General features: G+C 45.9%; 1 protein-coding gene across 1 annotated transcript in view; it reads left to right on the top strand.

Annotated features, from left to right (window-relative positions):
• LOC139275581 (uncharacterized) overlaps positions 1-27,810 on the top strand; it is a 276,054-nt gene that overhangs the window by 110,869 nt on the left and 137,375 nt on the right. The window contains exons 21-22 of the mRNA XM_070892751.1: positions 1,565-1,715; positions 26,007-26,296. Of these exons, the coding sequence (XP_070748852.1) occupies positions 1,565-1,715; positions 26,007-26,296 (441 nt within the window). The remainder of the gene's footprint in view (positions 1-1,564; positions 1,716-26,006; positions 26,297-27,810) is intronic.

The following is a 27,810-nucleotide window of genomic DNA, read 5'->3' as shown; positions in this document are numbered from 1 at the left end:
GTCTATCCCTTTCATTATTTTAAATGTTTCTATAAGATCACCCCTCATCCTTCTAAACTCCAACGAGTAAAGACCCAGTCTACTCAATCTATCATCATAAGGTAACTCCCTCATCTCCGGAATCAGCCTAGTGAATCGTCTCTGTACCCCCTCCAAAGCTAGTATATCCTTCCCAAAGTAAGGTGACCAAAACGGCACACAGTACTCCAGGTGCAGCCTCACCAATACCCTGTACAGTTGCAGCAGGACCTCCCTGCTTTTGTACTCCATCCCTCTTGCAATGAAGGCCAAAGGAAAAAAAATCACCAGGCGACCTGTTATTCAAAACACACTTCCTGTGTTATTGAATGTTTTGGAAAACAGCATCCTTTTTTTTTAAAAAAAAAAGGTAGAATAATTGGCACACGTATGTAATTAAATAAGATAATGTTAAATCTGCAAGAAACAAATTAATTGAAGCAAACCTCTGACCTGAAAAGCATTTGTGTGAACTTCCCATTAGAATTAAGAGATAGAAAGGCAGAAATGTAGCAGCTAAACTGCGCACAGAAAATTCCACGTACAACACAGATAATGACCAGATAATAAGTTTGTGACTTTGGTTGAGGGATAAATATTGGCCAGATAGAACTGCTTCAATTTGTATTTTATAATATTACAAAGAAACTTGGGTATTAGCTGTCTGCAAATGATGTAGGAATTGATGCTCCCACTCTTTTTTTTTCAGTACTATTGTATAAAATAGTTTCTATATTTTAAAGAAATGTTAGGACAGTAGTGCTTGTGGGGTAGATCTCAAGGCGACAACATTGTGGCTAACTGGAGGGGAAGGACAAACCTGGGAGCGCAGTAAGAATTTTTCCATCTAAAGTTCAGTTTCCAAATTATTTGCATACAAAACACCCATAATTTCATTTGTAATATAAAAGCACATGAACTACATGATTCTTTTTATCGCTTGTGAACACTGTGTAATGAATACATAAAACTAATGGTATTTTTGGATATCAGTAAAATATTTTTTTACGCCACTTTTGATCTAATCTGGAGCTACAGCATCATTTCTGGCTTAATGTAAAGGGTATTCAGCAGGGCTTGGCCATGCACCTCTGTCTACTACAGAAGACACTCTGAAAGCTGAGCACATGTAAAGGGTGAAAAATAACTATATTTATATTTCCTAGGATAATGTATGGTCTGGAGTATGTTACAAAAATATAATGTGTCTTGATGTTGAAATAATGTAAATAAACTGTGAAAGATCATCAGTCGAACGCCTCCGTGTCTTAGAACCTTGTAATGCACTCCAGACACTGTAATAATGCACATATTCTGTATGAGAGAGAATCTGGCAAATTTGAGATTTTATACAGTAAGACCAAATGTTTTGAAGCCATTTTGAGCTGAGCCACACATACATTATTCTGCCCTCCCAAGTGCTGCAACGGTGTTCAGTATTCTGTTTTTATTCTTGCTCTTTCTGCGTAACAGTAAATACACTACAAGTTATCACCCTTGAGATCTGTTCTGGCTAGAAAATTCTGACTTTGTTTTTGTATTTCAGGGACAAATTTCGATAGTGCACAGCAGTTCAGAGGAAGATGACAGTCAATCATCGAGGCAGCGATTCAAAAAACTGCCCAGAACATTTCTGCCATTTTCACTAAAGAAGCGCAAGACTCTCTCAGATACTCAACCTATCGTCCTTGACAAAGGTATTTTCATAAAGAGCAGCTCATAGTTTAAAGGCCCGAAACCTGGATGTTGGAGGGCTGTCAGTATTGCAGGAACTGGTTTTTGAACAATTTTGCTCAATTACTGTTCCCACCACTTGCACAGTGCATGCTTACAATTATGTCCTTTACTATACAGTACAAATATACACGAGGCCCATACTTGAGAGAAGGTCACTCTGACCAGTAACCTTTATTAGCCAGCACTGAAGTGAAGAAGGTGGGTGGAGCTTCCCCTTTTAATACCTGAAAGTCCAGGTTAGGAGTGTCTCCCACAAGTTCACCACCTAGTGGTCAGTGTTCTCACAGTGTACAACTTAGGTCAGTTTATACATGGGTTACAATGACAGTTGAATACATGACATCACCTCCCCGCCCCAAAGCCTTATTGGGATCACAGGTTAAGTCTCTCTGGTGGTTTACGCTCCCTTGGAGAGCGCCTGAGTTGGGGCTCCGGCCTGAGTGTCTGCTGTTTGCAGTGCCTCAAGCCTGTCCGGACTACTCAGTGACTGGGCTCTCCTCCACTTGGTTCCGGTGTTCGGTCACGTGGTGGAGTAAACTCTACGTCGTGTTCTTCCTCTGCTTCTTCTATGGGGTTGCTGAACCTCCTTTTTGTTTGATCCACGTGTTTGCGGCAGATTTGTCCATTGGTAAGTTTAACTACCAGAATTCAATTCCCCTCTTTGGCAATCACAGTGCCTGCGAGCCATTTGGGCCCTGCAGTGTAGTTATGGACAAAGATAGGGTCATTGACATCAATACATCGTGCCCTCGCATTCCTGTCATGGTAGTCACATTGTGACTGGCGCCTGCTCTCAACAATTTCTTTCATGGTGGGGTATATAAGGGATAACCTGGTTTTGAGTGTCCTTTTCATTAGCAGGTCTGCGGGGGGAACCTCTGTGAGCGAGTGTGGTCGGGATCTATTGGCCAACAGGAGGCGTGATAAGCGGCTTTGTAGGGAACCCCTTTGGATTCTGAGCATCCCCTGTTTGATTATCTGCACTGCTCGTTCCGCCTGGCCGTTTGAGGCCAGCTTGAACGGTGCCGTTCTGACATGGTTGATACCATTTCCTGCCATGAAGTCCTGGAATTCAATGCTTGTCGCTGATCAAGACGTCCAGTAGACCATGGCGGCGAACATTGCCCGTAGACTTTCTACCATGGCAGAGGATGCGCTTGAATTGAGAATGTCACACTCGATCCATTTGGAGTAGGCGTCTACTACAACCAAAAGCATTTTTCCCATGAAAGGACCTGCGTAGTCCACATGGTTGTGTGACCATGGCTTGGCGGGCCAGGACCAGGGGCTAAGGGAGGCTTCCCTGCGCGCATTGCCCAGCTGGGCACACGTGTTGCACCTGCAAACAAAGTTCCAGGTCTGCATCTATCCCTGGCCAACAAACGTGTGACCTGGCAATTGCCTTCATCATGACAATGCCCGGATGCTCATTGTGGAGTTTTCGGATGAACACCTCTCTGCCCATCTGCAGCATGACTACTCGGTTTCCCCATAGTAGGCAATCGGCCTGAATCGAGAGTTCATCCTTGCGCCTGTAAAATTGTTTAAATTCCTCAGGCATGCCCCGAACGTGGCTGCCTAGTCCCCCAGTCCCCCATTCAGGACACATTTCTTGACTAAAGACAGTAGTGGGTCTCTCTTTGTCCAGACTTTGATCTGACTGGCTGTCACGGGTGAGTCTTCGCTTTCGAAAGCTTCAACAGCCATGACCATCTCAGCAGCATGCTCGGTTGCACCCTCGGTGGTGGCTAGTGGGAGCCTGCTGAGTGCATCGGCGCAGTTTTCAGTGCCCGGTCTGTGCCGAATTGTATAGTCATAGGTGGCTAACATGAGTGCCCACCTCTGCATGCGGGCCGACGCGTTTGCATTTATGGCCTTGTTGTCGGCCAAAAGGGACGTTGGGGATTTATGATCTGTCTCCAGCTCAAATTTCCTGCCAAACAGGTACTGGTGCATTTTTTTTTAACTGCATATACACATGCAAGCGCTTCCTTTTTTACCATCCCGTAGCCCCTTTCTGCCTGGGACAGACTTCTGGAGGCATAAGCTACCGGTTGTAACTGACCCTTGGCATTAACATGCTGCAACACACACCCGACTCCATAGGACGACGCATCGCACGTTAAAACAAGTTTCTTACATGGGTCATATAGTGTTAAGATTGTGGGAGCATAACAAATTGCGTGCTCTATCAAAAGCCCTTTCCTGGCTGTCTCCCCAGACCCATTCGCGACCTTTGCGTAGGAGCACGTGTAGCGGCTCTAACAGCGTGCTCAATTTGGGAAGAAAGTTACCAAAATAGTTCAGGGGCCCCAGGAACAAACGCAGCTCTGTCATGTTACGGGGTCTGGGTGCTCTCTAGATCACTTCCGTTTTGGACGCAGTAGGTCTGATCCCGTCTGCTGCTACCCTCATCCCCAGGAATTCTACCTCTGGAGCTAGGAAGATGCACTTTGCCTTTTTCAATCGCAGACCTACCCGGTCCAGTCTGCGTAGCACCTCCTCCAGGTTGTGGAGGTGTTCTTCAGTATCGCAACCCGTGATGAGGATGTTGTCTTGAAAAACCACCATCCTTGGAATCGACTTGAGGAGGCTTTCCATGTTTCGTTGAAAGATTGCGGCAGCCGAACGAATCCCGAACAGACAACTGTTGTACTCAAACAACCCCTTGTGTGTCGTGATGGTGGTCAGCTTCTTCGACTCACTCGACAGATCCTGGGTCATGTAAGCTGAGGTCAGGTCCAATTTGAAAAAAGTTTGCCACCGGATAGCGTCGCAAAGAGGTCCTCCGCTCTCGGTAGCGGGTACTGGTCTTGGAGTGACACCCGATTGATGGTGGCCTTGTAATCACCACATATCCTGACCGACCCATCCGCCTTGAGCACCGGCACAATCGGGCTCGCCCAGTCACTGAATTCGACTGGCGAGATGATGCCTTCCCTCAGCAGGCATTCCAATTCGCCTTCTATCATTTCCCGCATCACATACGGCACCGCTCTGGCCTTGTGGTGTACTGGCCTGGCGTCCGAGTTTATGTGAATCACTACCTTGGCCCCCATGAAAGTGCCAATGCCAGGTTGAAATAATGAGTCAAATTTGTCCAGGACCTGTAAGCATGATATTCGCTCCACAGAAGAAATTGCATTGACAGCGCCCCATTTCCAGTTCATGACAGCAAGCCAACTCCTCCCCAGCAGTGCGGGACCATCCCCCAGGACAATCCTGTTCTCCGAACCTTTGTGGGTCACGACTACCATGGCGCTGACTAGCATCGGAATGATCTCCTTTGTATATGTCCATACCTGTGCGTCAATCGGCACTAATTTTGGCGTCCTGGCCTTGGACGCCCACAACTTGTCAAACTATTTGATACTCATCAGGGACTGGCTGGTCCCCGTGTCTAGCTCCATTGATACTGGGATGCCATTGAGGAGCACTTTCATCATTATCGGTGGCATCCTGGTGTATGAACTGTATATGTGCTCCACATGAACTCGCTGAACTTCAGCTTCCAGCGATTTCCCCCATTGTCCATTTGGCCTCGTGGGGCTTACATCGGGCCCGTCCTCCTCGTACATCAACCTGGCTGCAGGCTTCCTGCACATACGTGCCAAGTGACCGCTGACGTTGCAGTTTCTGCAGGTACATTGCTGATACCTGCAAGCTCTGACTGTGTGTTTGCCCCCACACCTCTAACATGAGCTGTTGTTGGAAACAAAAGGTCAATTACCAGTCGATCGTCTCTGACTGTCTCTGTCGTTAAGCGTACCATTGACAGGTCTTGATGGCCCCATTACTGGCCGCATTGTCCCTTGCGATGGCATGAATCGCCGTTCAGCTAGCCATTGTCTGTTGAATTCCCCCTTTGGGTTCAACTACATGCTCGGGCATGTCCGATTGCCCCTGTCTGCCTGGAGAACTGTGTGCTGCGTTAACAATGTTGACTCCCTGTCCATTTGCTGCATTTAAACCAAGCTTTTTGTCAACATCATTCTGGTCTCTTCCTCCCCTGAGATAGGCCATCAAAGCTGCCGTTTCCAGGGTCAAGACTTTGGTCTCAATCAGTTTCCTGAAAACCCCAGCGTGCCCGATGCCCTCAAAAAAAAAAAAAAGTCTCGCAGCATCTCCGCTCTACATGCATCTGGGAACCTACATAGGCTCGCCAGTCGCCGGAGGTCTGCCATGAAGTCTGGAACGCTTTGCCCTTCTCGCCGCCAGTGCGTGTAAAACCGGTGTCTCGCCATGTGCATGCTGCTCACCGGTTTAAAGTGTTCCCCGATCTACTTACTGAGCTCTTCAAAAGTCTTGTCCGCCGGCTTCTCTGGCGCTAGAAGGTCCTTCATCAGAGAGTACGTCCTGGATCCACAAACCGTCAGATGAGCCCTGCGTTTGTCGGCCGAATCCTGTCCCAGCTATTCCTTAGGATGAAACTTTGCTGTAGTCTCTCAATAAAATCGTCCCAATCATCACCAACATAGTACCTCTCGTCTGTGCTACGACTGGCCATGCTCACGTGGTTTAAACCCTAGTATCTCGTCGCCAATAATATGTCCTTACTATACAGTACAAATGCACACAAGGCCCATACTTGAGAGAAGGTCACTCTGTGACCAGTAACCTTTATTAACCAGCACTGAAGTGAAGAAGGTGGGTGGAGCTTCCCCTTTTATACCTGAAAGTCCAGGTTAGGAGTGTCTCCCACAAGTTCACCACCTCGTGGTCAGTGTTCTCATGGTGTGTTTATACACGGTCAGTTTATACATGGATTACAATGACAGTTGAATACTTGACACTTACCACAGGCAGCTGCCTATGTTGGGGAAGTGGCGCTAACCATTTGCCATTAACATAGGAGTCATTTACATAGGCGGCACTTACAATGGTATTAAACACGGTGAGTAATTTGAGCAGTTCAGAAAGTACTTACCGATTTTAAAAAGCTCTGCGGATTTGAGGCAAAGTAGGGTCTTCAATTTCAATCAGCTGTTAAATCAAGCACCTGGTTAAAGTTCGATTACCTTAATGGTGCAATTCTGGATGCAACTGCAACAATTACGAGAGGCAGTTACTCAGTGGAACCTTCCTGGGTTATTTTAGCACAGGTATGTTGGTTACTTCGCTTTTTGATTTCACACCAGCTTGCCCGCTATAAGCGATGGGGCCGGTACTTTGGGCAATGTGGAGCTGTTCATGTGATACTGATAGAAGTGTAATACTGCTTTCCATTTTAATGTCTCGGTTCCACTAGTGGTTTGTACTGAGCTGAGCAACCTTGAATGGGCAGAGAATGGTGCTCCAGTGGTATTTATGCTGGGAGGGATTTTTAAAAATCAACCACGTTCCTGCTGTTGAATGCTATTCGTTATCCTTTTCTAGATGTATGTGTGTGGATGCTGAATTCAATGTAATATCAAAATCCCATAATGTAATAAGTATGATATGTTATTGGTGGTCATGATTTACCTTGAAATCTGCTTGTTGAATACCAAATAGTTTGCCACTTTGATTTGAAGTTTTTGAGATATATGGGCCGGAACTTGCTGGAGCAGGGAATTACATAGAATTTACAGCACAGAAACAAGCCATTTGGCCCAATGTATTATTATCGGCATCGAAATCGAGGAAGACTTGCTTCCACTCTAAAAGTGAGTTCTTAAGTGACTGAACAGTCCAATACGGGAATTACAGTCTCTGGGACAGACAGGCCACCCCGCGTTAAAAGAACTCGCGCACTCGGTGTTTATGCTCCACCATAGGCCTCCTTCCACCCTTCTTCATCTAATCCTATCAGCATATCTTTCTATTCGGCCCCTCCACTGTCTCTAACTTGTCCGACATGCAGTACTGGATGAGCAGAAATTTCCTCCAACTAAATATTGAGAAGACCGATGCCATTATCTTCCATCCCCGATACAAACTCCGTTCTCTAGCCACAAACTCCATCCCTCCCTGACAACTGTCTGAGGCTGAACCACACTGTTTGGAACCTTAGTGTCGCATTTGAACCCGAGGTGAGCTTCCGACCACATACCTGCGCCATCACTAAGACTGTCTATTTCCACCTCTTTAACATTGTCCGACTCCATCCCTGCCTCAGCTCATCTGCTGCTGAAACCCTCATCCATGCCTTTGTTATCTCTAGACTTGACTATTCCAAAGCACTCCTGGCTGGCCTCCCACATGCTACCCTATGTAAACTTGAGGTGATCCAAATCTCTGTTGCCCGTGTCCTAACTCGCACCAAGTCCTGTTCACCTATCACCCCTGTGTTCGTAGACCTATATTGGCTCCCAGTTAAGCAATGCCTCAATTTTAAAATTCTCATCCTAGTTTTCAAATCCCTCCATGGCCTCACCCCTCCCTATTTCTGTAATCTCCAGCCCCACAACCCTCCGAGATTGTACTCCAATTCTATCTGTTATACTCCAATTCTGATCTCTTGCAAACCCCCGATTTTAATCGCTCCGCCATTGGTGGCCGTGCCTTTAGCTGCCAAGACACCAAGCTCTGGAATATCCTACCTGAACCTCTCGGCCTTTCTTCCCCTCTTTCCTCCTTTAAGATACTCCTTAAAACCTACCTCTTTGACCAGGCACCTGCCCTAATATCTTATGTGGCTAGGGGCCGAAGTTTTGTTTTATAACGCTCTTGTGAAGTGCCTTGGGATGTTTTACTACTTTAAAGGCGCTATATAAATGTAAGTTGTTATTCCTTTCTCCCTCGTGTTTATCTAGCATCCCCTTAAATGCATCTTTGCTATTTGTACTCTTTACAGTAGCGAGTTCCATATTCTTACCACTCTTTAGATGAAGAAGCTTCTCCTGAAATCCCTATTGGATTTATTATGACATCGCGCGTCATTAATTTGACTATTGCTTCAGCTCAAAATGTTTTTGCGCCCTAATTTGCTGCAAGCTGATAACAGCGTGGCAAGGGAATTCAGAAGAATGAGAGATGATCTTATCGAAACGTATAAGATTATGAGGGGACTTGACAAGGTGGATGCAGAGAGGATGTTTCCACTGATGGGGGAGACTACAACTAGAGAGCATGATTTTAGAATAAGGGGCCGCCCACTTAAAACTGAGATGAGGAGAAATTTCTTCTGAGGGTTGTAAATCTGTGGAATTCGCTGCCTCAGAAAGCTGTGGAAGCTGGGACATTGAATAAATTTAAGACAGAAAGAGACAGTTTCTTAAATGATAAGGGGTTATGGGGAGCAGGCAGGGAAGTGGAGCTGAGTCCATAATCAGATCAGCCATGATCTTATTGAATGGCGGAGCAGGCTTGAGGGGCCGTATGGCCTACTCCTGTTCCTATTTCTTATGTTCTTATGAGGGAAACAGGGCATCTTGGACCTTAGTGAATGGCGGAACCAATAGTATAGCTCTTTACCAATGAGATTTAAGGATTGAGAAATTAACAGAGAAATGACAGAGGAGGAGAGTGGATTAGAGTCAAATCTAGTACAGAAAGGCAAGTAAAGAGAGGGAAAGAATAATTGGATTAAGAAAGAGACAAAGGAAGAATAAGATAAAAATGTAAATAATTAAAATTTGACATTTTTAACATCAACAACAACAATTTACTACATGCAGGAATAAGATTCCACAGTTTAAATTGTTTACTTTCTGGGCCCGAGGAGTTTGACAATTATCATGTTGTCAAAAGGGTACTTATGCTATTAATTACTGGACTTAACTTTCTGTGGTGCGTTTAATAGGCAATTAATGTGCAAATCCAGCAAGTTCTTAATAATAATGGAGTACAAGGGCGAGATACTGTTTGTGAACCAAATGACGTTGTGACATAAATCAAAGTACAAGTTCTGGGGATTCACAATTCGTGGCGTACCTCTTGATCTCCTGAACTTGCTGGCTGATATGCACATTAATAACGGCGTGAGTCATTAACGCTGCCATTTTTTTCAGCAAGCCCAATATTTTGAAAATATCATGACATAACACATCAGTACTCTGACAGAGTTGTAGCACATAGTTCCTCATATGTTGAGCTTTCAAAGTCACTTGTTCTATTAGTGGGAAGCAACAAGTAAAGGCTCAGGACTACTCTATGGTGAGAAGAAAAAAGAACTTGCACCTATTTTGCACCTCAACATGTCTAAAGTACTTTACCTGGCCAAAATTTATCCTTCAACTAACATCATTAAAACAGATTATCTGGTGATTATTACATTGCTGTTTGTGGGACCTTACAGTGCGCAAATTGGTTACCACATTTCCTACATTACAACTGACTACACTTCAAAAGTACTTCATTGCTGTAAAGCGCTTTGGGATTCCCGAGGTCATGAAAGGCGCTAAATAAATGCAAGTTCATTCTTTTGTTCTCTGTCGGTCTCGGTCTTGCGCTCTCTCATCATAGCATGTGAACAAGTGACTCGATATTCAGGTTTTTGTTTGGTGTTGCTTCAGAGGGAAATATTTGTCAAGACACTGGGAGAACTGTCCTGCACAGGATCTTTTATATCCAACTGAGCAGTTTGGTTTAACATCACGTCCATGAGGCAGCACCTCTGACATCCATCATTCCCCATGAACTGCACTGAAGTTATGTGCTCAGTTCCATAATGCGACTTGAACTGACGGTCTGACTTGGATGTAGAGCACTAGAAACTGAGCCAAGCTGATGCCAAGGGAATGAATATTCGGATCAGAGTCATTCTGATCTGCTTTTTGCTCACCTCCTGACTGGCTCAAGTCACTTGCCCACTTCTTCAGCTGAGAAATGATATGTGACCCTCGAAATCCAGAAAGAAGAACATTTAATTTAAACTTTTGCTATGGGATGCTGTAAATTATAACTGCCAAGCTGAATGCACAGATGCAATATGTAGTCATGTTAAAAGCATTCTTTTGACCATGTCCGTTTGCAGTAGGGATCTAGGTTTTGGAAGAAATGTGGTTTTGGACATGAACCAAAGTACATATTCAAATATTTGAAAATTCTCTCTGCATCCTTTGTTAAAACACTTCCTATCCAAGTTCAACTGAATAGCACAAGCTTCAACAACAACTTGTATTTATATAGCACCTTTAACATAGCAAATGTCCCAGAGCACTTCACAGAACATCAAGCATAATTTGACACCGAGCCACTTAAGACGATATTGGGACAGAGGGAGGTAGATTTTAAGGCGCGAGAAGTTAGGGAGGGAATTCTCGAGCTTGGGGCATAGGCAGCTGAAGGCACGGCCGCCAATAGTGGTACGATGAAAATCGTGGATACGGAAGAGGCCAGAATTGGAGGAATGCAGAGATCTCAACAAGTTGTCGGGCTGGAGGAAGTTACAGAGATTGGGAGTGACGAGGACATGGAAGGATTTGAAAATCAGGATGGGAATGTTAAAATCGAGGTGTTGCTGACTGGGAACCAATGTAAGTCAACGAACAGAGGGGTAATGGGTGAATGGAAATTGGTGCAAGTTAAGATACCAGGCAGCAGAGTTTGGGATGAGCTCAAGTTTATGGAGGATGGAAGATGAGAGGCCAGCCAGGAGTGTGTTGGAATAGTTAAGTCCACAGGTAACACAGGCATGGGTGAGGGCTTCAGTAGAAGATGAGCTGAGGCAGGGATGGAGAAGGACAATGTTACGGAGGTGAAAGTAGGCGTTCTTGACGATGGAGAGGATATGGGGTCGGAAGGGTTATGTATGGAGAAAGAGTCAGACTGAATATTGTGAGCTCAAAGTAAAGTGTGACCTTAGTGTTTTATTGCAGGTCTCCAGAGTGCCTCTCCAACCTGTGAGGCCTCCTTAATAGAAACATAGAAAATAGGTGCAGGAGTAGGCCATTCGGCCCTTCTAGCCTGCACCGCCATTCAATGAGTTCATGGCTGAACATTCAACTTCAGTACCCCATTCCTGCTTTCTCGCCATACCCCTTGATCCCCCTAGCAGTAAGGACCTCATCTAACTCCTTTTTGAATATATTTAGTGAATTGGCCTCAACAACTTTCTGTGGTAGAGAATTCCACAGGTTCACCACTCTCTGGGTGAAGAAGTTCCTCCGCATCTCGGTCCTAAATGGCTTACCCCTTATCCTTAGACTGTGACCCCTGGTTCTGGACTTCCCCAACATTGGGAACATTCTTCCTGCATCTAACCTGTCTAACCCCGTCAGAATTTTATATGTTTCTATGAGGTCCCCTCTCATTCTTCTGAACTCCAGTGAATACAAGCCCAGTTGATCCAGTCTTTCTTGATAGGTCAGTCCCGCCATCCCGGGAATCAGTCTGGTGAACCTTCGCTGCACTCCCTCAATAGCAAGAATGTCCTTCCTCAGGTTAGGAGACCAAAACTGTACACAATACTCCAGGTGTGGCCTCACCAATGCCCTGTACAACTGTAGCAACACCTCCCTGCCCCTGTACTCAAATCCCCTTGCTATGAAGGCCAACATGCCATTTGCTTTCTTAACCGCCTGCTGCACCTGCATGCCAACCTTCAATGACTGATGTACCATGACACCCAGGTCTCTTTGCACCTCCCCTTTTCCTAATCTGTCACCATTCAGATAATAGTCTGTCTCTCTGTTTTTACCACCAAAGTGGATAACCTCACATTTATCCACATTATACTTCATCTGCCATGCATTTGCCCACTCACCTAACCTATCCAAGTCGCTCTGCAGCCTCACCGCATCCTCCTCGCAGCCCACTCTGCCACCCAACTTAGTGTCATCCGCAAATTTGGAGATACTACATTTAATTCCCTCATCTAAATCATTAATGTACAGTGTAAACAGCTGGGGCCCCAGCACAGAACCTTGCGGTACCCCACTAGTCACTGCCTGCCATTCTGAAAAGTACCCATTTACTCCTACTCTTTGCTTCCTGTCTGACAACCAGTTCTCAATCCATGTCAGTACACTACCCCCAATCCCATGTGCTCTAACTTTGCACATCAATCTCTTGTGTGGGACCTTGTCGAACGCCTTCTGAAAGTCCAAATATACCACATCAACTGGTTCTCCCTTATCCACTCTACTGGAAACATCCTCAAAAAATTCCAGAAGATTTGTCAAGCATGATTTCCCTTTCACAAATCCATGCTGACTTGGACCTATCATGTCACCTCTTTCCAAATGCACTGCTATGACATCCTTAATAATTGATTCCATCATTTTACCCACTACCGATGTCAGGCTGACCGGTCTATAATTCCCTGTTTTCTCTCTCCCTCCTTTTTTAAAAAGTGGGGTTACATTGGCTACCCTCCACTCCATAGGAACTGATCCAGAGTCAATGGAATGTTGGAAAATGACTGTCAACGCATCCACTATTTCCAAGGCCACCTCCTTAAGTACTCTGGGATGCAGTCCATCAGGCCCTGGGGATTTATCGGCCTTCAATCCCATCAATTTCCCCAACACAATTTCCCGGCTAATAAGGATTTCCCTCAGTTCCTCCTCCTTACTAGACCCCCCGACCCCTTTTATAACCGGAAGGTTGTTCGTGTCCTCCTTCGTGAATACCGAACCAAAGTACTTGTTCAATTGGTCCGCCATTTCTTTGTTCCCCGTTATGACTTCCCCTGATTCTGACTGCAGGGGACCTACGTTTGTCTTTACTAACATTTTTCTCTTTACATATCGATAGAAACTTTTGCAATCCGTCTTAATGTTCCCTGCAAGCTTCTTCTCGTACTCCATTTTCCCTGCCCTAATCAAACCCTTTGTCCTCCTCTGCTGAGTTCTAAATTTCTCCCAGTCCCCAGGTTCACTGCTATTTCTGGCCAATTTGTATGCCACTTCCTTGGCTTTAATACTATCCCTGATTTCCCTTGATAGCCACGGTTGAGCCACCTTCCCTTTTTTATTTCTATGCCAGACAGGAATGTACAATTGTTGTAGTTCATCCATGCGGTCTCTAAATGTCTGCCATTGCCCATCCACAGTCAACCCCTTAAGTATCATTCGCCAATCCATCTCAGCCAATTCACGCCTCATACCTTCAAAGTTAGCCTTCTTTAAGTTCTGGACCATGGTCTCTGAATTAACTGTTTCATTCTCCATCCTAATGCAGAATTCCACCATATTATGGTCACTCTTCCCCAAGGGGCCTCGCACAACGAGATTGCTAATTAATCCTTTCTCATTACATAACACCCAGTCTAAGATGGCCTCCCCCCTAGTTGGTTCCTCGACATATTGGTCTAAATAACCATCCCTTATGCACTCCAGAAAATCCTCCTCCACCGTATTGCTTCCAGTTTAGTTAGCCCAATCTATGTGCATATTAAAGTCACCCATTATAACTGCTGCACCTTTATTGCACGCACCCCTAATTTCCTGTTTGATGCCCTCCCCAACATCACTACTACTGTTTGGAGGTCTGTACACAACTCCCACTAACGTTTTTTGCCCTTTGGTGTTCTGCAGCTCTACCCATATAGATTCCACATCATCCAAGCTAATGTCCTTCCTAACTATTGCCTTAATCTCCTCCTTAACCAGCAATGCCACCCCACCTCCTTTTCCTTTTATTCTATCCTTCCTGAATGTTGAATACCCCTGGATGTTGAGTTCCCAGCCCTGCTCATCCTGGAGCCACGTCTCCGTAATCCCAATCACATCATATTTGTTAACATCTATTTGCACAGTTAATTCATCCACCTTATTGCGGATACTCCTTGCATTAAGACACAAAGCCTTTAGGCTTGTTTTTTTAACACCCTCTGTCCTTTTAGAATTTTGCTGTACAATGGCCCTTTTTGTTCTTTGCCTTGGGTTTCTCTGCCCTCCACTTTTCCTCATCTCCTTTCTGTCTTTTGTTTTTGCCTCCTTTTTGTTTCCCTCTATCTCCCTGCATTGGTTCCCATCCCCCTGCCATATTAGTTTAACTCCTCCCCAACAGCACTAGCAAACACTCCCCCGAGGACATTGGTTCCGATTCTGCCCAGGTGCAGACCGTCCGGATTGTACTGGTCCCACCTCCCCCAGAACCGGTTCCAATGCCCCAGGAATTTGAATCCCTCCCTGCTGCACCATTGCTCAAGCCACGTATTCATCTGAGCTATCCTGCAATTCCTACTCTGACTAGCACGTGGCACTGGTAGCAATCCCGAGATTACTACTTTTGAGGTCCTACTTTTTAATTTAGCTCCTAGCTCCTTAAATTCATTTCGTAGGAACTCATCCCTTTTTTTACCTATGTCATTGGTACCAACGTGCACCACGACAACTGGCTGTTCTCCCTCCCTTTTTAGAATGTCCTGCACCCGCTCCGAGACATCCTTGACCCTTGCACCAGGGAGGCAACATACCATCCTGGAGTCTCGGTTGCGGCCGCAGAAACGCCTATCTATTCCCCTTACAATTGAATCCCCTATCACTATCGCTCGCCCACTCTTTTTCCTGCCCTCCTGTGCAACAGAGCCAGCCACGGTGCCATGAACTTGGCTGCTGCTGCCCACTCCTGATGAGTCATCCCCCTCAACAGCACTCAAAGCAGTGTATCTGTTTTGCAGTGGGATGACCACAGGGGACCCCTGCACTACCTTCCTTGCACTACTCTTCCTGCTGGTCTTCCATTCCCTCGCTGGCTGTGGACCCTTCTCCTGCGGTAAGACCAACTCACTACACGTGATACTCACGTCATTCTCAGCATCGTGGATGCTCCAGAGTGAATCCACCTTCAGCTCCAACTCCGCAACGCGGACCGTCAGTAGCCGGAGGTGGACACACTTCCCGCACATGTAGTCGTCAGGGACACTGGTGTTGTCCCCGTGTTCCCACATGGTACAGGAGGAGCATATCACATGACCGAGCTGTCCTGCCATGACTTAACCCTTAGATACACTTAAATTGCCGACAACAATGTTAAAAGTTACTGACTAATAAAGAAAAAGAAAAACTACTCACCAATCAGCAGCCAATCACTTACCACGTTGGCTGTGACGTCACCTTTTGATTTCTTTCTACTTCTTTTTTGACTTCTCTCAGCTGGAGCTGCACCGGTACCCGGACTGCTGAGCCTTTTATAGGCCGCTGCCTCTCTCAACTCCCGTCTCTCTCGAAGCTCCCCGGACTGCTGAGCCTTTTATAGGCCGCTGCCTCTCTCAACTCCCGTCTCTCTCGACGCTCCCCGGACTGCTGAGCCTTTTATAGGCCGCTGCCTCTCTCGACTCCCGCCTCTCTCGTCTCCCCGGACTGCTGAGCCTTTTATAGGCCGCTGCCTCTCTCGACTCCCGCCTCTCTCGACTCCCCGGACTGCTGAGCCTTTTATAGGCCGCTGCCTCTCTCGACTCTCCCCGGACTGCTGAGCCTTTTATAGGCCGCTGCCTCTCTCGACTCCCGTCTCTCTCGACGCTCCCCGGACTGCTGAGCCTTTTATAGGCCGCTGCCTCTCTCGACTCCCGCTTCTCTCGACGCTCCCCGGACTGCTGAGCCTTTTATAGGCCGCTGCCTCTCTCGACTCCCGCCTCTCTCCTGTGCTTCCTCCCCCCCCCCCCCCGGTCAATCGTCTAACTATTTACAATGTGAGTCGATCTGGGGCCCTTCTTGCCCTGGTTGATCGTCTCGGTGTGAAAGCTGGTATTGTTGAATCATTTGTTGGGCCCTCGCTGGGCTGCTGTGCAGCTGCCTTGCTGGGCTGCCTGGTGTGTTGGGTCCTGCTGGGCTGCTGTGGATGATGGGTTCTGCTTCGTGGTCAACTGTGATGCTGGTTGCCACTAGTGTGTATGTTGGATGCTCAAAAAAGGTAGGTTCCAAGGTGGGTTGCTCAGGATAGTCCGTAAATCTGAGTTTGATTTGGTCCAAGTGTTTCCGGTGTATAAATCCATTTGAAAGTTTGACCCGAAACACCCTGCTCCCCTTTGGCCACAACAGTGCCAGGAAGCCACTTGGGACCTTGTCCATAATTCAATACAAATACAGGATCATTGATTTCAATCTCGTGTGACAAATTTGCGCTATCATGGTATGTACTTTGTTGAAGCCGCCTGCTCTCTACCTGTTCATGGAGATCAGGGTGAACTAACGAGAGTCTTGTCTTAAGTGCTCTTTTCATGAGCAGTTCAGCTGGTGGGATCCCAGTGAGCGAGTGGGGTCTCATGCGGTAGCTAAGCAGGACTCAGGATAGGCGAGTCTGCAGTGAGCCTTCAGTTACCCTCTTCAAGCCTTGTTTGGTGGTTTGCACTGCTCTCTCTGCCTGACTATTGGACGCTGGCTTAAACGGGGCAGATGTGACATGTTTGATCCCGTTGCGGGTCATGAATTCTTTGAACTCAGCACTGGTAAAGCATGACCCGTTGTCGCTCACCAGGACATCGGGTAGGCCCTGTGTGGCAAACATGGCCCGCAGGCTTTCAGTCGTGGCAGCGGACGTGCTAGCCGACATTATTTCACATTCAGTCCACTTGGAGTACGTGTCTGCAACCACGAGGAACATTTTACTAAGAACGGGCCTGCATTGTCGACATGTACCCTGGACCACGGTTTGGAGGGCCAAGACCATAAACTTAGCGCTGCCTCCCTGGGTACATTGCTTAACTGCGAGCATGTCTTACATCTGTGAACGCAGGAGTCTAAGTCCGCATCGATACCGGACCACCACACGTAGGATCTGGCTATCGCTTTCATCATTACTATGCCTGGGTGGGTACTATGGAGGTCATTTGATGAAGGTATCTCTGCCCTTCTTGGGGACCACTACACAATTGCCCCACAAAAGGCAGTCTGTCCGTATAGACGTTTCATCTTTGCGCCACTGGAACGGCTTTATCTAGTCCTGCATTTCCACTGGGACACTGGACCAGCTCCCGTGAAGCACACAGCTTTTGACTAGTGATAATAAGGGGTCCTGGCTCGTCCAGGTTTTGATCTGCTGGGCAGTGACGGGTGATTGCTCACTCTCAAATGCTTCCATAACCATGGCTAGATCTGCGGGTTGCGCCATTTCCACCCCTGTGGTGGGCAATGGCAGCCTACTGAGAGCATCGACACAGTTTTCTATGCCTGGCCTGTGGCGGATGGCATCGTATGTGGACAACGTTAGCGCCCATCTCTGGAAGCGGGCCGATGCGTTGGTATTTATCCCTTTACTCTTGGCAAATAGGGATATTAGTGGCTTATGGTCAGTTTCCAATTCGAATTTTAGCCCGAACAGGTATTGATACATTTTCTTTACCCCATAGACACACGCTAACGCTTCTTTCTCAATCATGCTGTAGGCTCTCTCAGCCTTAGACAGACTCCTGGATGCATAAGCAACCAGTTGCAGTTTCCCAAAATCATTAGCTTGTTGCAATACACACCCAATACCATATGACAATACCCAATCACATACTAGTACCAAACGCTTACATGGATCATGCAACACAAGCAATTTGTTTGAGCATAACAATTTTCTCGCTTTTACAAAGGCCTTTTCTTGGCTTTTGCCCCAAACCCATTCATCCCCTTTGCATAGTAAGACATGCAGTGGTTCTAACAGTGTGCTGAGACCCGGTAAGAAGTTACCAAAGTAGTTCAGTAGTCCCAGAAATGATCGCAGCTCTGTCACGTTTCTGGCCTCGGTGCTTTCTCGATTGCCTCAGTCTTCGCGTTGGTGGGCCTGATGCCATCCGCCGCAATCCTCCTTCCCAAGAATTCCACTTCAGGCGCCAGGAAAACGCACTTTGAGCGTTTTAACCTGAGCTCCACGCAGTTGAGTCGACTAAGAACTTCCTCCAGGTTCTGCAGATGCTCGGCTGTGTTCCGACCTGTGACCAAGATGTCGTCCTGGAAGACCACGGTGTGTGGGACCGACTTCAGTAAGCTTTCCATGTTTCTCTGGAATATCGCCGCCGCTGATCGAATTGCAAACGGGTATCTGTTATAAATAAAAAGACTTTTGTGCGTGTTGATGCAGGTGAGGCTCTTCGATGATTCCTCCAGCTCCTGCGTCATGTAGGCTGAAGTCAGATCCAGCTTCGTGAACGTCAATCCGCCCGCCAGCATTGGAAAGAGGTCGTCGGCCTTTGGTAGTGGGTATTGGTCCTGCAGGGAGAAATGATTGATAGTTACTTTGTAATCGCCACAGATTCTGATGATGCCGTCTACCTTGAGGACAGGAACGATCGGACTGGCCCACTTGTTGAACTCGATCAGTGAAATGATGCCCTCTCTTTGCAGCCGGTCTAGCTCGATCTCTACCCTTTCTCTCATCATGTACGGTACTGCTCTCGCCTTGTGATGGATGGGTCACGCCCCCGGAATTAGGTGGATCTGCACTTTTGCTCCTTGGAATTTCCCGATGCCTGGTTCGAACAGCGAAGGAAATTTGTTTTAAGATCTGGGCACACAAAGTGTCAGCGGGCGATAGTGCTCGGACATCATCCCAGTTCCAGCATTTCTTTCCCAGCCAGCTCCTGCCAAGCAGCGTGGGACCATTGCCCAGTACCACCCAGAGTGGTAGCTTGTGCACCGCTTCATCGTAGGAGACCTTTACGGTAGCACTGCCGATTACGGGAATCAGTTCTTTTGTGTAAGTTCTTAGTTTCGTGCGAACTGGATTTAAGACTGACCTTGAGGCCTTGTTGCACCACAATCTTTCGAAAGTCTTTTTGCCCATGATGGACTGGCTCGTGCCAGTGTCCAGCTCCATTGACACCGGGAGCCCATTTAGTTCAACATTCAGCATTATCGGGGGACAATTCGTGGTGAATGTGTGCACCCAGTGTACCTCTGCCTCCTTGGTCTGAGGCTCTAGTTCGTTGTGATCCTCCGTGGATATGTCCTCTGCAACATGTTGTTTTGCAGGTTTAGCAGAGTTTTCAGCTCGTCTGCACATACGTTGGAGGTGTCCCATTGTTCCACAGCCCTTGCAAACGTACTCTTTGAATCGGTATGAATGGAAACGATGATCACCCCCGCAGTGCCAACAAGGTGTTAATGGCCTTGCATTCATCACCCTTGATGGACGCTGAGACATCTGCAGACGTGCAGCTGCAGGCATGTGTGACTTGCCCTGTACGTTACGATTCGAAAACATCACCACTTTGTTCACAGTACTTGTAGCAGCACTTGTGTGCTGAGAGATTTGCTTTGTATTGTCACTGGTGGCAATGAATGCCTGGGCTATCGCTATGGCCTTACTCAAAGTTGGGGTCTCTACAGTTAAAAGTTTGCGAAGTATGGTTTCGTGGCCAATACGAAAAAGTCTGAGCATGTGCTCCAAATGTCCTTCAAATTCGCAATGTCCTGCAAGGCGTCTTAGCTCGGCGACATAACTCTCCACTTCCTGATCTTCAGACTTTTGTAGGTGTAGAATCGGTACCTCGCCATCAGAATGCTTTCCTTTGGGTTCAAATGCTCTCTGACCAGTGTTCACAAATCATCATACGATTTCTCCGTGGGTTTCGTTGGAGTGAGCAAATTCTTCATGAGGCCATACGTTGGTACCCCACAGACAGTGAGGAAGATCGCCCTTCTTTTGGCAGTGTTCTTTTCCCCATCTAGCTCGTTGACCACGAAGTATTGGCCGAGTCGCTCCACAAAAGTTTCCCAATCATTTCCCTCCGAGAATTTCTCCAGGATGCCCACTGTTCTCTGCATCTTTGGGTTCGCTATCTGTATCTCGTATCTCGTCGCCAGTTGTTATGTATGAGAAAGAGTCAGACTGAGCTCAAAGTAAAGTGTGATAGTCTTTTATTGCAGGTCTCCAGAGTGCCTCTCCAACCTGTGAGGCCTCCTTAAATACCTGTGCTCCCAAGGGATTATGGGATCCCTTGGGACTCCAGGGGATGAGCCCTCTGGTGGCTGTACAGAGTCAATACAAGTTTACATATATACCAAGAAGCTTAGCTCAGGGTCAAATAGGATGTCATTTTTGGTTCAGCCAGGGAGAGTGATTGAGTCGGTGGCTCGGGAACTGAGTTTGTGGTGGGAACTGAAGACAATGGCATTGGTCTTCTCAATATTTAAATGTAGGAAATTTCTGCTCATCCAATACTGGATGTTGGACAAGCAGCTTGACAAATCCGAGGCAGTGGAAACATCGAGCGGTGGTGGAGAGCTAAAGCTGGGTGTCATCAGTGTACAGGTGGAACCTGATGTTTTGTTTTCGGATGGTGTTGTCCAGGAGCAGCATGTAGCTGAGAAATAGGTGGGGGCCAAGGATCCTTAGGAGGCCTCCAGAGATAATGGTGCTGGAACGGGAAGAAAAGCTACTGCATTCAGATGACTTGGTTAAACAAAAATAATTTCATATCTATTAATTTAAGAAAGAAGTGACACCACTTTATGATCTCTTTTTAAAAAATAAAGCTGCCTTTTGCAGTGAAGATGCTAAGGCTACAACTGAAGCAGTGGTACAATGAATGCATTGCTGCTGGTCTCCAAAAACAACATTGGCATGAGGCTGGCTTTGGTATAGTTTAAAGCACCTTACCAGCCCTACTGCTCAACTTGCAGGATCCAGAAAAGACTGATTCCATTCTACTTTTGGATTAGTTCCATTCCCTGTGATCTCATTAACTGTCCAGACTGATCCGATTTCAGTCAGCTTTTACAAACAGTAATGATGGCCCTGCATAAAGGTTCTGCAGTTGACTTCTATTCCAGGCACCCTGGCCCTCTAGACTCTTGATGGTACTCAATTCCAAGTACTTGGCAGTATCTCCACATGTTCTAGACTCTCCCCAGGCAGTCCATTCTCATGATTCACATAGGAAGTTCATTCTCATGATTAAAGGAGCATGTAGACACTCAACACAAATGTTACTGTTGTAATGTATTTGCTTCATGGGTTCTTTAAGAATTCATAGCAACAAGAACTAGTTGGTTTATTAGCAAAAGGTTTAACAATCACACTACACATTACCAGTTCATCCATCAGGCTCACGACCACCTGCCTTGTGGATCCCCCGAACCCAACTGGCTGGGGTTTTAAGTCTCGTGAATATCATGTGACTGGCTAATCCATTCACAACTCAACAGCTCTACAACTCTTTCGGAGTAAACAAAATAAACATTAATTCAAGTGCCCCCCCGATCTGGGGGACGCTCCAAATACTTTTCGACTGCCCTTTTTTCCTTTTTTTGGGGGGCTTTAAAAGCATAAATTATTACAAGTGCCCCCTATAAAAGGGGAGGGGGACACTAAAACCGCAGTTAAAACAAATTAAACTTTAAAATCAACAGCTCTACAACTCTTTCGGAGTAAACAAATTAAACATTAATTCAAGTGCCCCCCAATCTGGGGGACACTCCAGACACTTTTCAACTGCCCCTTTTTTTTTAATGTTTTATTTTTTGTGATTTTTTTTGCGGGCATTAAAACCATATATTTTACAAGTGCCCCCTTTAAAAGGGGAGGGGAACACTAAAACCAGCAATTAAAACAAATTAAACTTTAAAACATATAAAATCAAATTATAATTTGGTTGCTGGGGGCAACAGCTCTACAAACCTGTGAGCATACTCAGGTGCATACATTACAAACTGTCTTATCTGTATCCTTCCTGTCTGACATTAGCCAAACTGCTCTTTCAAACATACTGCAGCTTTCAGTCTCTCTGCATTCTAGTTGATTGTAGTCTTTAACCACAACCCCTCAGCTGAGGAGCAATATGCGGCACTCTGCATCCCAAGCTTGCCAGAATCAAGTTGTTCTGTGTCACACATATAGGACCATCTGCTTGGCTTTGATTAACCTTTTCCAACCTATGTGACAATAGGTATGATAGTGTAGTGTTTATGTTTTTAAAAAGGAAGAGAGCAACTAAAGTAAACCTTGATCCCTTAGAGGATGAGACTGGGGAATTAATAATGGGAACAGGGAAATGGCAGAGAGGTTGAACAAATATTTTGTATCGGTCTTCACGGTAGAAGACACTAAAAACATCCCAATAATGGATAATCAAGGGGCTATAGGGAGGTGGAAACTTAAAACAATCACTTATCACTAAATAAAAAGTACTCCATAAAATAATGGGACTAAAGGTGGACAAGTCCCCTCGACCTGATGGCCTGATCCTAGTGTCTTAAAAGAAGTGGTTGCAGAGATAGTGCATGCATTGGTTGTAATCTACCAAAGTTCCCAGGATTCTGGAGTGGTCCCAGCAGATTGGAAAACCGCAAATGCAGCACCCCTATTTAAAAAAGGAGGCAGACAGAAAGCAGGAAAATTTGACCAGTTAGCCTAACGTCTGTTGTTGGGAAAATGCTGGAGTCCATTATTAAGGAGGCAGTAGCAAGACATTTGGAAAAGCATAATAGTTAAGTAGAGTCAGCATGGTTTTATGAAAGGAAAATCATGTTTGAAAAATTTGCTGGAATTCTTTGAGGATGTAACGAACAGGGTGGATAAAGGGGAACCAGTGGATGTGGTGTATTTGGATTTCCAGAAGGCATTTGATAAGGTGCCACATAAAAGGTTACTGCACAAGATAAAAGCTCATTGGGTTAGGGGTAATTTATTAGCGTGGATAGCGGATTGCTTAACTACCAGAAAACAGAGAGTCGGGATAAATGGGTCATTTTCCGGTTGGCAAACGATAACTAGTGGGGTGCCGCAGGGATCGGTGCTAGGGCCTCAACTATATTAATGACTTGGATGAAGGAACTGAGTGTAATGTAGCCAAGTATGCTGATGATACAAAGGTGAATGGGAAAGCAAGTTGCGAGGAGGACACAAAGAATCTGCAAATGGATATAGACAGGCTAAGTGAGTGGGCAAACATTTGGCAGATGGAGTATAATGTGAGAAAGTGTGTGGTTATCCACTTTGGCAGGAAAGATAAAAAATCAAATTATTATTTAAATGGAGAGAGATTACAAAATGCTGCAGTACAGAGGGACCTGGGGGTCCTTGTGCATGAAACACAAAGTTAGTATACAGGTACAGCAAATAATCAGGAAGGCAAATGGAATGTTGATGTTTATTGCAAGGGGGATAGAGTATAAAAGCAGAGAAGTCCTGCTTTCTGAGACCACACCTAGAGTACTGCGTACAGTTTTAGTCTCCTTATTCAAGGAAGGATATACTTGCATTGGAGGCAGTTCAGAGAAAGTTCATTAGGTTGATTCCTGAGATGAAGGGGTTGACTTATGAAGAAAGATTGGGCCTATACTCATTGGAGTTCACGAAGAATGAGAGATGATATTGAGGGGACTCGACAAGGTAGATTCAGAGAGGCTGTTTCCACTCATGGGGGAATCTAGAACTGGGGGCATAGTTTAATAAGGAATCGCCCATTTAGAATGGAGATGAGGAGGAATATCTTCTCTGAGGGTTGTAAATCTATGGAAGTCTGTGCCCCAAAAAGCTATGGAGGCTGGGTCATTGAATACATTTAAGGTGGAGATGGACAGATTTTTGAACAACAAGGGCGTGAAGTGTTATGAGGAGCGGGCAGGGAATTGGAGCTGAGCCCAAGATCTGATCAGCCATGATCTTATAGAATGGTGGAGCAGGCTCGAGGGGCCTAATGACCTATTCCTGCTCCTATTTCTTATGTTCTTATGTTACTGGACTAGTAATGCAGAGGCCTGGACTAATAACCTGGAGATGTGAATTCAAAATTGTGAATGGCAATTGTGAATTTAAGTACAGTTTTTATTTTTTTTAAAAACTGGAATTAAAAAGCTGGTATTAGTAATGGCGTCCATGAAGCTATTGAATTGTCGTAAAAACTCAACTGGTTCACTCATATATTTTAGGGAATGAAACTTGCCATCCTTACCCGTGATTCCAGATCCACAACAATGTGATTAATTCTTAAATACCCTCTGAAATGGCTGAGCAAGCCACTCAGTTGTATCAAACCGTTATAAAGAAGTATAATGAGATCACTGTTTTGACCCTGGCATTGGATTCTGATACGTCAAAGCTCAGTCGACCCTGCAAAATCCTCCTCACTAACATCTGGGAACTTGTGTCAAAGTTGGGAGAGCTGTCAAGCAACAGCCTGATATAGGTACGATTCTGTGAGGATGCCTATCAGCCAACGTCCCAGACTCCTCCATCACCATCCCATGACAGGACAGATCCACCAGCGGTGGTGGCACAGTGGTACACAGTCGGAAGGTAGTGGCCCTGGGAGTTCTCAACATTGACTCCGGACCCCATAAAGTCTCGTGGCATCTGTCAACAAACATGGGCAAGGAACTCTCTAACTGATCACCTCTTGCCGCTCCTTCGCCCCGACCTCGCCACTCCTCTGCTGTTTGCCGCCTCTCCTGCTGTACCTGCCCACGCTCCAATCAGTGACCTGTATTTTGGTCACGTCCAATCCAGTTGCCCTTCTCCAAGTCGTCGCCCTCCTGCACCAGCTCGCACTGCTCCCTGAAGTGGCATGCCGCCACGCTGCTCCCGGGCTGCCGCACCTCCGCTCCCTTTATGGCCCCGACCTGCGGCTGGAGGTTTCTCGCAGGTCGGGGCCTCCACGCTGCTCCCTTTGTAGAGCGATGTGATCGGGGCCCAGAAGAATCGACGACCCAGGGTGCGCATGGGTCAGCCCACTAGGTCCGTGCAGCAGAGCTGGTCTCCAGTCATCTTGGTTAATCCTTGCCACTGGAACAAGACCTCGCTCTGTCAAGCCCATGTGGTAGATGGTGTGCAACGGCCATCACACGTTAATAAAATTCCACGCACAGGCACCTTCCACTCTTCAATATGTAGTTCGGATCTGGAATGTCAGGTCCTTCATTGAAACACCTGTGAACTCATCCATTTTTGGTGTGGAATCAAGTCATCCTCGATACGAGGGACCACTAAAGAAGAACTGATCCCCCAGTTGACGAATCAGTACTCTTCTATGTTGAAACATTGAGGGTTGAAAGGGCACAAAATGTATTCTGGGTGGGGAACTTCAGTGTAGTACCACTACTGACTGAGTCCTGAAGGACATAGCTGCCAGTCTGAACTTATGGCAGGTGGTGAGAGAACCAACACAAGGGAAAAACCTACTTGACCTCATCTACAACAATCTTACCTGTTGCAGATGCATCTGTCCACAACAATATTGATAGGAGTGACCACCGCACAGTCCTTGTGGAGACAAAATCCTGTCTACACACTGAGGACACCCTCCATCTGTCTTTACCCTTGTGTACTTTCCACCTTTTGATGTGCATTGAAACCTTTTGTAAGTTGATTTTTAGGTGGGTGCTGCACAGGTATTGAAGTTGACCAATGCAAACCCATTATTACAACCAAATACTTCCTGAGTAATGGTTTACTTGGCATGAGGATAACATTAGTATGTTAATGTGTGACTTACTAATTGTAATTGGTAACTTTTATAGGAGTCTTGGAAAACAGGGGCAGTACTGGTAATGGGAGAAACCGTTGCATTCCTTTGGGTGAAAACAATTTTGAGGGTCCGGTGTTTTCTAATCAAAGTCAACAAGAAACAGATAAACAGGAAAATAAAACAAAGAACGAAAATGCAAATGTACAAGACAAATTGATTCAAGATAACCATCACAAAGAACTGACCTCAAGATTGCACAGAACGTGTATTGGTGATGAGCAGGGGAATAGCTGTTATTTTTTGGATGCCTCAGAAGAAGGAAACATAGGGCGGTTTATTAACGTAAGTAACCAAAAAAAGGTGTCTCTGATCTGAGACTGCAAGAAGTAAAAATCTTTCTATGTAATTCCTTGAATTTCCTTTGACTGCCAGAAGTGGGTGATATGCATTATGTCTAAAGGGTAAAAATGAATGGACTACAAGCTCTGGTGATCGATTTAATCTATTGCTTCACTTGTTAGTTCCTTCCAAATGTCTCAGCATTTCATATGTTCCAACATATTAAGATACCTGAATTCTTCCTTTCTCAGCATCTGTGCTCAGTATAATTCAGGTTTCCAACCCTTCCCTCCCACACACGGTTCCTTCTTTATCACGACCTCAAAACTTCCTGATCTATCTCACCAATTTATTTTCTCTTTCAACCTTGGCAATGATGCTCACATGATGGGCTTTGGCCCTTCACATTGATTTCTCAATAAAAAATATATTTTTTAACTCCCTCACTGGTTAAATGCAGACTTCACTGCAACAACGTATTTGGAGATTTTGCATCACTGCAGTTTAGGGTTTTTTTTTTAAATCAGTGTAATTCTAATCTAGTATATCTTATTTAGCAATAACCATCACGAGGCCTAACTACCTCCAAGATTTTGATCATGGACCATGGATATTTCTGAATAATTCCCATTTTATCATCAGTGATGTCTTCTTTTAGATTGAAGACATGATTGAACCCATTTCCAATAATAACTAGCCCACTGGGACCACTTCATCGTGTACGCCTTTCAAGCTCCGCTGTTTCAATGTGCATAATCTTGTTTATCTGCTTGAAAATCCATCGGTCATTCTGTAGATCATTCACTTAATTTGTGCTGATCCACGTGAATGCTGTAACTCCCTCTTGTATGCATCACCTGGCACAAAGCTGGCACATCCACAAGTACCCTCTTCCAGTTGTGCTTAGTTTGAACAACGGTATTACTGACGAGGTAATAAAGGGAATATTTGAATTCTTTGAACCCTCCCGCATTTCTCCCTGCAGGACCAGAAAGGATGTTCCTCTGCAATACTTTCTATGAATGGCTGATTTGTCTTGTGGCTGATGCCAGCAGAATAACGCATCAGCGAGTCCAGAGACCTGAGATAACGGCAGCTCCTTGTGCAGATGAAAATGTACTCTTAAATTGGCAGTTCCTGCAAGACATAATGGCCTGGAAATTTGGCTGAGCACCCCCCAGGCTCATATGCTATCTCCCCAACAACCATTGCTACCCCACCCCAACCCAGACGACACAGCTTCCTTCCTAACCCGATCGCTCGCTCACCCCCACCCTTCATCACTTATCTGAAGGCTACTGCTGCCGTCATACTGGCCCGATCTACAATCCCACTACACCGGCGAGCTGTTTGTTACTGTACATAGCTCGCTGGTTCAATGATAATGAGGCCTTCAGCCTCACCATTCAGGCACACCAATTATTCCCTACGCCCCCGCCCCAACAAAAGTGGGTGGGCCTGAATTTCTAGGTCAATGTATCGTTTTTTTTAAACATGCCTAGACTGGAGTAGTTTCC

The sequence above is a fragment of the Pristiophorus japonicus genome, chromosome 11 (assembly GCF_044704955.1).
Source record: "Pristiophorus japonicus isolate sPriJap1 chromosome 11, sPriJap1.hap1, whole genome shotgun sequence".
Taxonomy (NCBI): domain Eukaryota; kingdom Metazoa; phylum Chordata; class Chondrichthyes; family Pristiophoridae; genus Pristiophorus; species Pristiophorus japonicus.
The sequence above is the reverse complement of the archived record's forward strand: the minus strand, read 5'-3'. Positions and strand labels throughout refer to the sequence as shown.